This window comes from Nannobrachium achirus (assembly GCF_963921795.1).
Source record: "Nannobrachium achirus genome assembly, chromosome: 8".
Classification (NCBI taxonomy): Eukaryota; Metazoa; Chordata; class Actinopteri; order Myctophiformes; family Myctophidae; genus Nannobrachium; species Nannobrachium achirus.
In genome coordinates, this window is record NC_137817.1 from 24,726,901 (window position 1) to 24,741,900 (window position 15,000).

The window sequence follows — 15,000 nt, forward strand, 5'->3', positions numbered from 1 at the left end:
ATGCCTGAACGGATTTCCATTCGGATTTTTTTGTTTGAAAGCTCTGAGCAAGGTGGACACACGTGGTGCATTATCTAGGCATGGTTGTGCATGATCCGTGCACACCCAATTACATGGAAGTCTATGGAGACGAATGGCAGGTGGGAGTACGGAGGTATGTTAAAATGGCGGTCAATGTGTTAATAAACATTGTCATAAATACTTTATGGTTCCTGTCGCTATAGTTTAAAGCCTTGTTTCAATCTCCATGTTATGCGTTTTGTGAAAATATGGTCCCATATAATTCATGTTAAAGCAGGGTATGCTGTAGGACCAGCTCAGTGGCCTAGTGGTTTGAGTGTCTGCCCTGAGACTGGGAGATCGAGGTTCAAAGGGTTGGATTGGGGGTAAGTCCCTGCGACATACTAGCGTCATGTCCAGGGGGGTGTACTTGTACATCAAAGCTGCCTCACGCTACAGAAACAGGAGATAGGCTCCTGCCCTATGAGCCTCATGGCTCAGCCGAGTCATATGGGACTCATGGCTCGGCAAGACTTACTTACTTACTTATGCTGTAGGAGGGCCTTGTGATCATTCTTCTTCGTGTGCTTTATTTTCGGCAAGCTCAAGACAATGTCCCATGTATCCCTGCGGTTGCACGTGACCGTTGGCAGCCAATAGCATTCCTTGGGTAGTAATGGGTACCATGATGGCGACACCCATACAAGGGCAAAAAAAGCTTCATTTTCACAGCATAAAAACCAATGGGTTCCCACCGTCCATATTTTTTACAGTCTATGATTGGGATAAGGATAATAATTCCCAGCCTGCGGTCCAGGGTCCAGTGGTGGGCCATGAGAATATTGCATGTAGTCCGCCAAATAAATGCCAAACACTACAATTGTATTGATGTAACATTAATATTACAAAAAAGAAAAGCCAAAAATGTCATCGTATGTTTATATATGCACATGGCCCACCCATAACCACTTACATGATTTTCAAGTGAAAAACACTGGATTAGAGAATGAATGGTAGTGTTGATTTTGCAAAATTCCATTTGTTTTAGTCATTTTTTAGTCATCTGAAATGTTTTAGTGTTGTCTAGTGTTTAGTGTTTTACTAAATTTCCCCCTTGGGATAATAAAGGTATCTATCTATCTATCTAGTGTTTATTTGTTGAAGAAATATATCAATATATCAAGTCTTAATTTTTGTCATCATAGCTTGAAAAAAGCTAACATTCATCAACAAACATTTTTCGCCATCGCTTTAGTCGACGAAATCAACACTATGAGACCACTGGATCAGAGAATACATGGTTACACAAATCCCTGGCTAAAAGAATGTGGAAGTGAAGTGGTTGGATGTTGTGTGTGACTCACTCATGCAGGAGGGGGCGTACAACAGTCTCTCCTGTGGTGTGGGCCTTGTAGAAGAGTGTGTAGAGGTAGGGCAGCAGAGTGTACCGGATATTCAGGTAGTGTTTCGAGCTCTTCACAAGCAAGGAATCAGGGCCAAAGTAAGCTGGATCCTGAGGCTGAAGACAGAGAGGCAGCAAGGAAGACAGGAGGAGACATACAGAAATTATCTCCATGGAGAAGGACAGCCGACAGTGTCAGGACAACGCAGGACACCATCTGTGATGGACACCGTTCTGCGATGTTACAGATCCAACTGTGAGCTTGTAGATCTGCTACTGTACTTCACGTGGCATTACTGTAACCTTGTGTTTCAACAACAACTACACTGAGTGAAAATCACACACATTTCAATTTACCCGGTCATCTGGTCAGCTTTTTTCTGTGTTTAATCATCAACTTTGTATTTGATATTGTCCAATACATGCGCTGAGAAAGCAGAAATCAAACATTGGACGTGCCAAAATCTTCTTCAGTTAAACAACAACAAAACTGAAGTAATTATTTTTTGGAGCCAAGGAGAAGCAATTAACAGTCAGTGCTAAATGTAAAAATTCTCAATCCATGCCAGAAATGCCAGAAATGCAGTCATGGATGCAGACCTGAATTTTAACAGCCGTATTAAGACGATTACAAAGTCAGCCTAAAGTACTAGTATCGCCTCAAGAATGTATCAAGGATTTATGTCTCCGGATTTGAAAAAAATAACTTGTCCATGCATTTATCTTCATGGACTTGACTACTATAATTGCGTCTTTAAACAGGTCTCCATGAAAGAAAATGAGCTGCAGTTGTTTCAGAGTGCTTCTGCTCGAGTCCTCACTAATGCCAAGAAAAAAGAATCTCAGATATTTACACAGTGCTGTCTGTCAAATAATTGATATCAAACTACCAAAGCATTGAATGGTTTAGGAAAAAACTAAACAAAAAAAAGCTGCTACAGTATAGAGTATAGTAGTATACTGTACCTTGTGCTATCCTTGCTTGTTGTGAAATGCATAGAAATAGTAACAAATATTCAATAATCTGTACATTGAAACTATACACACTACTATAGGAAGCCAGGTCAACAATGATCTAAATTACATTCTAGCCTTTGCTTTGAAAGTAAGAAAACACATACAGTAAATACATAGAAATAACAGAACAAGAAATAGGGCATATTTTTCTTGTTTCTTGTTTTCATGGTATCTCAATTGCACATCCTGTCCCTCTTTCCATCATTGTGCTTTATCGTCCCCCAGGGCCACTTGGGGATTTCCTTGAAGAGCTGGATACTCTTATCAGCTCCTTCCCGGAGCACGGCACTCCTCTCATTCTACTGGGTGACTTCAACCTACCCGCAGACAAGTATCTTCATCTTTTTTTCCCCTTTTTTTTCCTGTTCTGTCCTCATTCGACCTCTCCATTATCTCCTTCTCCTCCTATATGGTCCTATAGTGGCGTTCTCTACAGAGCCTGATCCCCTCCTACCTCTCCGTTACTCCCCTTCATTTCTCTGACCACCACTCTGTAACCTCCTAATGTCTCCTTCTACTCTCCCCCCTGCTCCAAACCTATCCAACCACAATCTGTCACCACTCAACCCGCCTCTATACCCTTCTGGTCTTTTAAATTCTCCACGATTCCTTCTCCTCTCTCAAATGGCTCTGCAACCTGCTCCTTTCCCTCCTCTATTTCATGTGCCTTTGGCCATCACAGCCCTCGCTCCTCCAAGCCAGCACGTCTGTGTCCGCCGGCTCCTTGGTTATCTGAAACTCTCAGAGCTGAGTGAACATGCATCCTCAGAGCAGCTGAAAGGAAGTGGCATAAAACTTGCCAATCAGATGACCTCTCCCACTTTCATTCACTCCCCTCTGCTCTGCCTCCATCTCATTCAGGGGTGTCAATTGGGTATGGCAGAGGTATGCAGCTGCCATACCCTGGGTCCAGGGGGGGAAATAAAAGTTACTTTTAAATATAAATCCACGAATGTCTCTTAGTCTATCTGTGCTGGTTATTATGTTGTTAAATTACAGTAAAATAACTACAAATGCAAAATGTAACAAAATGGTCACTTTAACAAGGTATTATAATTATATTCTCCACACCTGTATTCTCCCCATCTTGACAAATTGGTATATTCCCAGGTTCCGCAGGTCAGCTGCACAGGTTCAATGCATTATTGTTAATTGTGGCACGTTTACTAACATGCTAAGTTTAGCTGCACTTGAAAAACCATTCCAGGCTGCCATATCCAGCCAAAGAAACCATAGAAACCTGTGTAAAAAACTGACAAAAGTCTTTTTTTTTCCCAGACATTGTGAAAATAGCAGATCTACATGCTCACAACGCCTGGCAGCGCACAATAGAACCGTGTTTTCCAAAATGTAATGCCTCTTTTCCATGAGGGCTCCCATCTTTGCCATACCCTAGCTTTTGCTGAACTGACGCCACTGATCTCATTATCTACTGCTACAGTAAGTCCTCTTCGCATTCAAGTCAGTTACTCATCTCCACGAGAAACCTCTCCGATGTCAAGAAACAGACTGGTATCACTCCTGTACTTTCTTTCAAAAACTCTTGCTAGTTTTTTTCAACCAGCTCTCTCTCTCTCTCTGTGTCTCAGAGAACAACCTTTTGGACGCGAACCAGTCTGGATTCAAACCTGCTTCTGCAACTTGGTTGGCCTTGGCTGGCTTCAAAAGGCTGCTCCACACACTCCACTCCATCATGGAGCTGGGTAGCTCACTGGTTTTCTAACTGTCCCCCCCCCCACTACTGGCTAACAAGAGGTACTGCCTGAAGGTCACATCTCTCTCTCTCTCTCTCTCTCTCTTTCTCTCTCTCTCTCTCTCTCTCTCTCTCTCCCTCTCTTTCTCTCTCTCTCTCTCTATCTCTTTCTCTCTCATCGCCGGTAGGACATGAAAGTTGCAGACTGCAACTTCAATTGTTTATTTACTGTACATGACCATTTAGTCCACTTTGTTGACCAATCTTTCACTTAGCAAGTTAACTCAGGATAAGAGCATCTCTTACCAGTAATTATGCCTGAATACATGTTTTAAGCCTTTAATAGTGCAGTGAGTGCGGGTGATTATAGCAGCTGAAAAGGCCTCGCTCATCTGCTTAATCACATATGCACTCACACGCCTCTTGGTCTGTGTGAAAATAATGAATTTGTGCATGGCTTGCCTTGTGATGAGAGACATCATTCAGGCAAAGCATAGGTGACTCATTAGCTTTCTTATTTACTGGAAACCTTAGTTCAAATTCATCATCTTCTTCATCCTCCTCCTCCTCCTCCTCATCTCCCTTTCTTCCAAGCAAACCTCTCTCTCTCTGTACCCTGTGCTATTTTTCGCAGCAGTGATGAGCATGGAAATGTCACACAAGGAAAAGTTGTGAGAACATCTGTTTCAACGCTGTCAATGCTAAGAGCCAGATTCCCCTATTGCAAAGTTATTTGTGCTCATGTACGTTAATAGCTCGGTATGCCATAAGAGCAGGGACCAGGGAACCTAGTTAGAAAGTTGTCAGCACATGAGTAGTGACGTGGCTTCTCTGGGTGCGTCTCCTGAGTCCTGATATATACGCACGATGAGCCGCTGAGGCCATTAATATGATATTCATCATTCTATAAACTGATAGTGTGTCTGTGTGATCTATAAATAATAAGAAACAGCACTGAACCAGGGCCAAATGCAAACATTCAAGGTCGATGATTAAATTTATATTTTTGATCTGTACAAAACAGAATGCCGAAAGATGTCATGAAACAGGGTGGGTAATTAAATTCCATTTTTAATTTGATGGTGCAATGTTGCAGTAGGTAGGATCATGGTGATATAAGATACATGAAAGTAGAGTCTCTGTCAGTCTGCTTGCTTTGAGAATGTGAAGCATAACATAAAATTATCAGAGTAATTGTGGTTGTTTCGCTACCTTGTATTTTCCCCATAACACTGCACATAACGCTCAACATAACACTTTTAACACAATCAAATCTGAACAATATAGTTTATATTAATATATTTAAGAAATAAAAATAAAGCAATTTCTCTTCCTCTTACTTATTTGGGAGAACTGTCATTTGTGTTATATTATCCTTGAGGAATTTCTCTAGTGCTACAAAATTCGATAGATGCCAGTGTATCCTGAGCAACGATGATGCCAGTAGGTGAAATAGGTGGTGGGTAGTAGGATAGTAGGTGAATTATATGCTAAAATTGTGATTTTGAGACTCGTTTCACTATAAAAGCAGAGTGAATCACTACTTCTAGTTTCTCACGTGTAGAACACAGAAGCAACAGATGAACAAGATCACAAAGCATGCATTGTGACATAATGCTACATATGCTATTTTCTGTGGAAAAATACAAACATTTTGAATTTTTCAGGTCCACTATGCGGCCCGAACACTTACCTTGCAATGCCAATTCGACGTTGTCAGGCCTTTGAGCAGGCCTATACCCATTGTACCCATCTGTTTGTGTCTGCGTCCCTTTTGTGCCCATATGGATATGTCGGCCCATTAGCCAATTTTAATATAGGACACAACTGTAGCATGGCCAAAATAGGGAAATAAAGCACAACAGTACCAAAAATACATGTGGTGCAGTTATCACTGGTACCTTGTAACCCTCAGCGTTGTGGTTTCGGCTGAAAGGGTAGAATGCCCCCACTTGCATCCAACGACGACACAACTCCTCATTGGAGTCATCAAAGAAACCACAGATGTCAGCTCCAATCTGCAAGAACAAAACAAGGAAAGCAGAATGAAGAGGCACGACAGGCTAACTTGACATTAAACAAAGCATGTTTGGCCATATTCCCTGTCCAGATAGTACAACAATCTGGAGTGGAATTATCTTATCTTACATGTCTCTTGGAGCAACAATTTAGTTGATTTTGATTGTTTTCATATTTCTTCTTCTTCTTATTATTTATGTATTTATTCAAGTATCATTTAAGGCGTATATGATTAACATCATGCCATGTCACGATATTTTGTTATCAAAAATCCCATAAGATATCTAGTCTTATATCACGATATTGCAATAATTTTGATATATTGCCCAGCCCTCGTACTTTCTAATGTTACTTCTCTGTGACAGCAAACATGCTGTAAAATGATGGCAGGTGCAAGTCCCGTTTGTCTTTTACAGTGGTTTTCCTGTTTTCGATTCAAATAACTCAGGCTTTATTGGCAGACAGTACAGTAGCTGTGGACAGTGGTCTTTATTCCCATAAATTGCACCATGAAGTGGAGGAGACAGTCAATGGGCCTTTCCACAGAGGCTGCTTGCTATTGTTTACTACCAGACACATTTTACAACAGACTCAATTGGAGAGAATCGATCCAAATACCATTTCTCCCTTGCTCTCAAGCTCTCTGTGCATGTGTGTGCTCTCTGTGTATGTGTGCTCTCTCTCTCTGTGTGTGTGTGTGTGTGTGTGTGTGTGTGTGTGTGTGTGTGTGTGTGTGTGTGTGTGTGTGTGTGTGTGTGTGTGTGTGTGTGTGTGTGTGTGTGTGTGTGTGTGTGTGTCCACTGTCCAGTATATGCATGTGTGTTCAAAAGAACTGAAAACCCGATTGACATAGTCCCACCAGCATGGTTGGCTTCTTCGAGAACCCCCGGTGATCATTTCTGGCTGGCTGTCTGGCTGGCGTATGCATGTGCGTGTGCATGTGTGTGTGTGCAACATAGTGCATGCGAGTTCTATCCATGGTCCATTGGCCCCCTGTTGCTTTCCTACCTCAATTTGCACTCAACGTTTTGGCAGATTTTGCTACAAGCAGTACATCAATGGGTGTGTGTGTGTGTGTGTGTGTGTGTGTGTGTGTGTGTGTGTGTGTGTGTGTGTGTGTGTGTGTGTGTGTGTGTGTGTGTGTGTGTGTGTGTGTGTGTGTGTGCTGTGCGTGCGTGTGTGTGGGAGACATCTTGTAACAGACATTTTTATAGATCTCATTGTATTCTTATTCTGTCCTAGCCTGCCTTGGTCTCCTTCTGTTTCCGCGCCATTTCTATCAGAGGCTGGATCATTTGTATACGACAAGATACAAGTTACAGTAGGCCAACCATAGCCTTACATTAAGACACCTCCTGCCGAGACTTCTGCATTGTGACGTTGGGGCGATGGCAGGAGGGTTGCCGTCTTTGTGATACACTCCTGCTGCATGCTCGGCAAAACGTCTCTAGCGACTCGACACATGCCTGAAAAATGTAAGACGCCGTAGGAGTTCTCCAAACGCTTACCGACTCTAACAGTAACTTTGCACAATGTATTAGTCTGTTGTTTTCAATTAAAAAAATCGTTTTTATCAAGTGTCAATGCTTTTCCCCGTTTGCCACAATGTTGGTTGCAAGTAACAGCGCTTCTCGGTGGCTGAGAAACATTATTGTGCTCTCCTCTCTTCCATATACATACTGTATACGTCATGTCCTTGTATGAGCGAATGGGGGAAGGGATGAATGTCACGTGATAAGTGTGGCCATGTTTAACCAAAAGAGTGACACTCTGACATACACTTGGTAAAAACTTTATTGAAAACAACGGACTAAACATTGTACAAAGTTACCGTTAGAGTCTGTAAGCGTTTGGAGAACTCCTACGGCGTCTTATATTTTTCATTTGTGCATGTGTCGAGTCGATTTTGCCGAGCATGCAGCAGGAGTGTATCACAAATTCGGTAAGACTCGCCTGCCGTCGCCCCAACGTCACAATGCAGAAGTCTCGGCAGTCTTAATGTAAGGCTAGGCCAACCAGTGCCGTGCAGTGCATTGCCTGCCTGCCTACCTGCCTGCCAGCCAGTCAGTCGGTCAGTGAAAGACATTGGGTTGGCACTGCTGGTCCAGACAAAAATGCATGGCTCTCTGACAATCAATTTAAGTAGGTAGGTATAAATAGTAGGCATAAATGAGTGTGTTCCTTGCTTTTTAAGTGTTTCTAAGTGTGAGACGAGTGCTCTTGTCCCAATTCTGTCCCTATTTTGTGATGTCCCCAAGTCCCTAGGCAGAGTTACAAAATTCTCCCTTTGTGTTACAATTATAGCGACCACACCATGTTTGCCCCAATTCTTATTTATATACAGTATGCGTTTAGCCACCAAAGGATCAGTGTGTGTGCTGCTGACTAATGTTAACTGACATAATTAAACCAAACTATGATAGCTAGGGAAACTCTTGGACTCTGTAAACACATTGACAATCACCTAATCTCTAATAAAAATGATAATGTAACCCTGCTGAAATAATAGAAATAATGTATAACATTGATTCCCATTCAGTGTGTTGAGTCACCCTGCAGTGTAACAACTGAGCTCTGGCTTTGCAATTTAGTTCAGATATAAAGAAAATCAATGTAAACGCAAAATACAACATGGGCTGCACTAAAACTTAATGAAAACAGCCCTGGACGATATTTTCCTCTCTGATAGCTAATACAATTTATTCCTCCAGCTTGTAGCTCCATATATATATTTTGCTACTTTCTCTTTTATGGTCAGACTAGGTTTTATGATATTTCCAAGCAATCGATGATTAGGTACGGCTTGAATATGAATGTCTTGTAAGTTTGCCAGGGGATTATAAAAGCGGTGCACCACTGAAGTATCGCATACCATCAATCTACCTACACTGAGGGTATTTCACCTGGGGCTACGTGCCCAAGTTTTCTTTTTCCTATTAATCTACAGCTGAGCTGAAATATGTGATATGAACTAATATAATATGAGCAAAAAATGCTGTTTTAGTGGCACTACAAACATAAAATGAATATTGCATCATCACTTTGGGAGGTAAACCCAAAGCGGCAGTGGACATCCTTTGTTCTGTTACTGTAACTCACATAGGGAACCCCAAACAGGCCAAACTCTAGCATTCCCGGAATGGCCCACTTGATGTCATTCCAGTTGGCACCATTGTCTCCTAGCCAGTGACCGGCGTATTTGCCCACGCCGGGGAAAGAAGATCGCGTCAGCATCAGGGTGCGGTTCTGCCCAAACACCCTCTGCAGAGCCCTGAGGAAGAGGAGGAGGAAGATGGAAAGTGGGAAAGTGAGGAAAAGAATCAGAGACAGAAAGAGATCAGGAGATGCAGAGAGAGAGAGAGAGAGAGAGAGAGAGAGAGAGAGAGAGAGAGAGAGAGAGAGAGAGAGAAAGAGAGAGATCAGATGGGGACAAGGTTTACTGTATAATATTATTCTATTTGATGAGGAAGATCGAAGCATCATTGATTACCATGACAATACAAAGCCCTGATGATGTTTACGATATGTGTCTCCTGCCAATAATACATTTTAATTAGTAGACGGAAGAGGGGAAAATGGAAGGAATGAAGAAAGAGAAAAGGAAGATGAGCTAGCTTTAAAAGCAGAAAGAATGAGTCAGCAGACCTGGGCCCCTGAGGGCTTGTGAATCCTGTTCACCATCGGGTACGTGTGTGCATATGCATTTTATTTTGTTTATATATACAGTATATATGTATTATACTTTGTTAGATTTTTATAAAATGTTTTGCTAGTGTGTTTGTGTGTTTACATGTGTGCACCACTGGTGCATGCATGCTTCTGTGGTCATGTGAATGCACCTCTGTGTGGCATGTGCTTGTATGTGACAGCGGTTTTGTGGAGAAATACCTCAGGGGCAGCTGTCACTGTGGCAGGGGCCTGGGGCCTGTGTTTTGATACTCTAGACAGCGCATGTTTTCCAGACACAAGACCTCACGTTATGATGGACTGCACTGGCAGGGAATGCTAAAAAGGCATCCATTTGTGATTGAAACAGAAACAGCATGCATGGGAATCCCCGCCAGTATTCGTTCATGAGGCCTTTCATTTAAAGCTGCTCAGTGAATGATAATATCTGATCGATTGTTGTACAGCTGTGTAGAAATGCTTCTACAGTACATTGACACATAAATACATGATATGTGTACTTGAGCTAGAAGTGGTTTAAAAAAAGGTTTTGTCACTATAATTCAGTCATATGTAATGAGGTCTTTGGGTAGGGTACATTTCTGCATGAAAACATCCCCCCTGTGCAAAACATTCTTTTTGTTTTAGTAAAACTATTGGAACAGCAAACTTTTCTCCTTTTGAACTTCCCCAGCTGTGCCATCCAAGAACTTCTTCCTCTCATGTCTTTTTACATTGGAGTGGAAACTCTTTTTAGTTTAGGTTTCATTTCTTGGGTGGTTGTTTTCTTCTTCTTTCTTTTTTTTGGCTGCATCCTAACCTGCCTGCTTGAACCACACGTCAATGCTGCTGTGCATCCCATCCTTTCATGCTGCAGTAGGCTTATATCCATACTATTAGCATTTGCCATTACTGCACATTAGAATTCTGTCCGGCAAGGCCAACTTTGCTCTGCCAGGGCATTATTATCCATTCCCAGATGTAAGAATCCAATTTAATGATGAGTATCTATAGATTCATGAGTATGACTTGAATCCATCTCCACATTGGTAATGCATCACACTGATGCTTCTGCCTAGATTGGTACAAGTCAGTGACTCTTCAGCTATTTCAGCCTATAGGACACAAATGAGACATTTATTCTCTCACAGACTGGGACCCAGAGTTATTAAACAATTCTTTGGTCATGAGCACACCCATTAGCAATCAGTCTGTTATAACCATCTTGACGGTCCTATATAGGCCATCAATTTTTACACGTTAGTTAATTTAACACTCCAGAGTTGCTGTGAGCTTACGAATAGCTACATACAGCAAAACAAAAAAAGAATTTAGCCAATGCAGTTTTCAGAAGCAGTCATGTCAGCTTCACAATCCCACTATACAGCTATATTCAATAAATTGTGATTTCATGCCAGCTGACTTTAAAGATTTTGAGCAATTTTCCATGGTGATTCTTTTTTTCTTTACAGAGGGCATTGTTGCATTGTAGGCGGCAGAAAGAAAATGCTTTGTGGTTCTGAAGAAGTAAAAATACAATAGCTCTGCAATAGTTACATCTTGGCCAAGCCGTTCCTAGAACTGACCCAGGAAGCACTCACTGTTCAGTGGCCAGCACCATGGAGTATCCATAGAGACTGTGGACATCGTAGTGGCTCCCCCAGGTCTGCTTGGCATCCATACACAGAGTTTTACTGTACAGCACCGCATCCAGAACATCTGTGGGAGGTGACAGGAGGGGAGGGGAGAGGGGCAGGAGGAGGTCAGGGCAAAAGGAAAGAGAGAGGTTGGAGGAATAGGAGAAAATATAGGATAACAAGTGAAGAGAGAGGGAAGGAAAGGATGAAGAAAAGAGGGAAATAAAACGGAGGCAGGTGAAATAAGACAGAGGGTGACAAGTGAAGGCAGAAGATGAGGTAAGGAAGAGAGTAATAAAAATGGAGTCAGGGGAGCATGCCTTCTGCAGTTATGATCATCCTGTCTGACACACAGAATAAAAGACATGGCGAACAGTCATTATCACAATTTTACACCGGGGACTCACTACTTCAAATGAGGTTTCCTCGGGTCCTGAACGGATTTCCTTGGCTACCGTGGCTAATCCGTCAAAATCTACCTTCTCCATGGCAGCATAGATGCAGACAGAATTCTTTTTTTCCCCCTCTCCTTTTGCACTGCAGATATTTAAAAGGGCTGCAGCACGACAGTAACAGAAAATAGCATCCCATGCAGTCAAAACACCACAAGCTGTATTCCTCTTAGTCATGGGTCCTATTTTAATCTTGCTACAACATAACTCTTGGCCCTATTCCCAACCCTCTATTTTGAAGAGAAAAAATAAATTAAGAAAGCTTTTTAAGACATAGCGGTTATTATTGCGGAAGAAAACCTAAAGGAGAAGGAGACTTATTATTGCAGTTCTAAATCGTGAGACGTGGCAGGTCTTACTGGGTGTGTAGGGAGGGTAGTTGAGGCTGTTATCTTTGCAGCCCTTCGTTGATCCTTTCTTGAAGTTAGCCACCTCGTTCATGTCCTGCAAAGAACAAGTGGTGTTGAGTTTGTTTAGGGACAATAAAAAATCTCTCTCTCTCTCTCTCTCTCTCCCCACCCTCTCTCTCTCCCTCTCCCTCTCTCAAAGCAAAAGTCTTAACCACTAGGGAATTCCCTATAGTTTTTTTTTACCAGCTTGCAAATAAATGGTAAGACAGAATTCAGTTCCCAGTGGATTCCACAAGGCCACTATATATACTATCATACCATTTATATTACTACCGTATGGCAAAGCAGGTCAATAGATAGCGGCCAACGATGTCAGAATCTCCTGTTAAAGTAGGAGATTCTGTGAAGTCCCAACTACAACACTTGTGACGGTACGTCGGAGTTAACTATGAAAACCGTCACATCTTGTCTGGACGTCCTTCTGTCCTTCCTTCAGTAATGCCTCAATGTCTATAGCTGCTGACCTGTTTGTTGACATTGTGACATCACATTGTTGTGGAGACGACTGGATCATCACCTAGATCTCTAGCCTGGTTCCAGACCCTGAATCGCTAGCCACGCCCCTTTAAAAGAAATCGGCTGAGTGTCAGGCTACTAGATCTCCATATATGGAGCTGAACTCTACATCTGATTCCCAGATGTTAGGGCAACCACACTAATAGAATCCCTTTTATGCCCATAAATATTAAGCCCATATCTGGGAATGCCCATACAATAGAATCCCTTTTATGCCATCATAAAAAGGATATGGCCATTTTATGCCCATATTGCGCGCCCTCGCCCTTGCATCTTACTGGAACTATTACCGTCCCTACTCGTCCTTACCCGCGTGCAGCCTTACCCGTACATTTATTGACTGGATGGCCCAAAAGTCATGTTAAGCTTGACCAAGCCTCAAGCTTAAACCTCACCAAACGTAGAGGATTAGTTCCAGACGGACAGACAGACAGACAGACAGACAGACAGACAGACAGACAGACAGACAGACAGACAGACAGACAGACAGACAGACAGACAGACAGACAGACAGACAGACATTCAGTTAGATATACTATCATACCATTTATAATATATTATTATAATAATATAAATGGTAAGAATGGTAAGAATTCAGTCTCCAGTGGATCCCACAAGGCCACAAAACTGCTCCACAAGGCTAATCCACAAGGCGCAAGCTGGTATAAAAGGACTGTGTCATTTCTTGTTTGTTTGTTTTTTTAAACCCTTGAAAATGGGGACACATTTATTTCTCCCTCTGTATTGTGTCTTCTACTACAAAAGCAAGTGCTTTCCAAGCAAAGAAATAAGAAATGTATGCATGTTAATGACATACAGACCAAGAGGTACAGTAACCTCTGCATGTGAATAGCTTACTGGATGAGTAGTGAGCCAAATGGTCTCTTTTCTTTGTGCTAATAAATCATCTTCAGCATAATGAGGAGTTTTACATAATAATGAACCATTATGGAGAAAGAGCATAGACTGCCTGCTTACAGGTCTTTATCACAGCACGTTGCATGTTATAAGAGCTCACATGCCGGCCCAGGAGATAATGCAATGGCATACAGAGTTACAAATGGATGAATTCATGCTGGAGATTTGTGCGGTGTATTATGAATGAACTGCTATACACGGTGGCTCTCAAAGTGGGGTCTGGGGACCCCCAGGGGCCCTTGAGAGGGTTCCAAGGGGTCCCCTGTTAATATAGCATAAAAATCAGTTTAACCACCATAGCAGACCTACAAGCTCACAATGTGTTCCATCGCAACACAAATCTGGTGTGGGGGTTTGAGAACCACTACATACATGCGACACTCGATCAGCTATCCTCCATCAGTTCATTCCGGCACACAATGTGTGCAATAAACCCAGAGTCACGGTAGAGTGATGCCATTTAGAGGTGACTTACGATCCAGAGAGCATCGTGCTTGACCTCGTCGTAGAATCTGTCATACTCATCAGCCCACCAATCTATACAGTTAGGATTGGTGTAGTCTGGAAACACTGTCTCCCCAGGCCAGACCTGGGGGAGGGAGGGTCAGAGAGACAGACAGACAGACAGAGAAATAGAGACAGACCGAGATGAACAGATAGGTCATGACAGGAAAAGACAACGTGACACAGAGAGGCAGAGCCAGAGTAGGAGGAAGGGAGAGAGAGCAATGACGTCTGTTACTGCATGTTGTGAATGTGCACATTTATCTTCTGATCATTAGGTATTATTTGGTATATTTTGGTGCATGAAGAAGCCCTGTCCCATGTACCATACTATAGACTCCCAATTCTAACTTTTAGAACCCTAAACATAGCTGTTTCATACAGACATCAGCTTGCTTGTATTTGTCGCATTCACTAGTATTTTGCTATCTGCCTAAACCTAAACCCTCACGTGACAAAACCAATCCACTGAATGTAGCGTAGCAGGCTGAGGCTGGTACCCAGGTTACCTAAACCCTGTTTCTGTGGTAATATTCAGAATATTACCACATACTGTATGAAACATTATCCTTGTATTTCAGGATACAAATGTAGATCACATTGTTATACCGCTATTTTTATTGTGTGATTGCCTTGTGGCGTTATTTCGCTTGTTTACATCAGATTTCTATGATATTTCAGAGTATGTTCGGTCATTGTTTTCCAACTCGGACAGAAGTGTGCTTAGTTTTTTCTTTTTTTCTGTGTTCATTTGAAGATGGCCTTA

At 42.2% G+C, this 15,000-nt stretch overlaps 1 protein-coding gene across 1 annotated transcript in view; it reads right to left on the minus strand.

The window, feature by feature from the left end:
* Positions 1 to 15,000, minus strand: part of si (sucrase-isomaltase) — a gene marked incomplete at its 5' end in the record, with an annotated part of 111,668 nt that overhangs the window by 62,476 nt on the left and 34,192 nt on the right. Inside the window, 6 exons of the mRNA XM_080731029.1 lie at positions 1,365 to 1,519; positions 6,014 to 6,130; positions 9,231 to 9,402; positions 11,399 to 11,516; positions 12,246 to 12,330; positions 14,206 to 14,319. Of these exons, the coding sequence (XP_080587155.1) occupies positions 1,365 to 1,519; positions 6,014 to 6,130; positions 9,231 to 9,402; positions 11,399 to 11,516; positions 12,246 to 12,330; positions 14,206 to 14,319 (761 nt within the window). The remainder of the gene's footprint in view (positions 1 to 1,364; positions 1,520 to 6,013; positions 6,131 to 9,230; positions 9,403 to 11,398; positions 11,517 to 12,245; positions 12,331 to 14,205; positions 14,320 to 15,000) is intronic.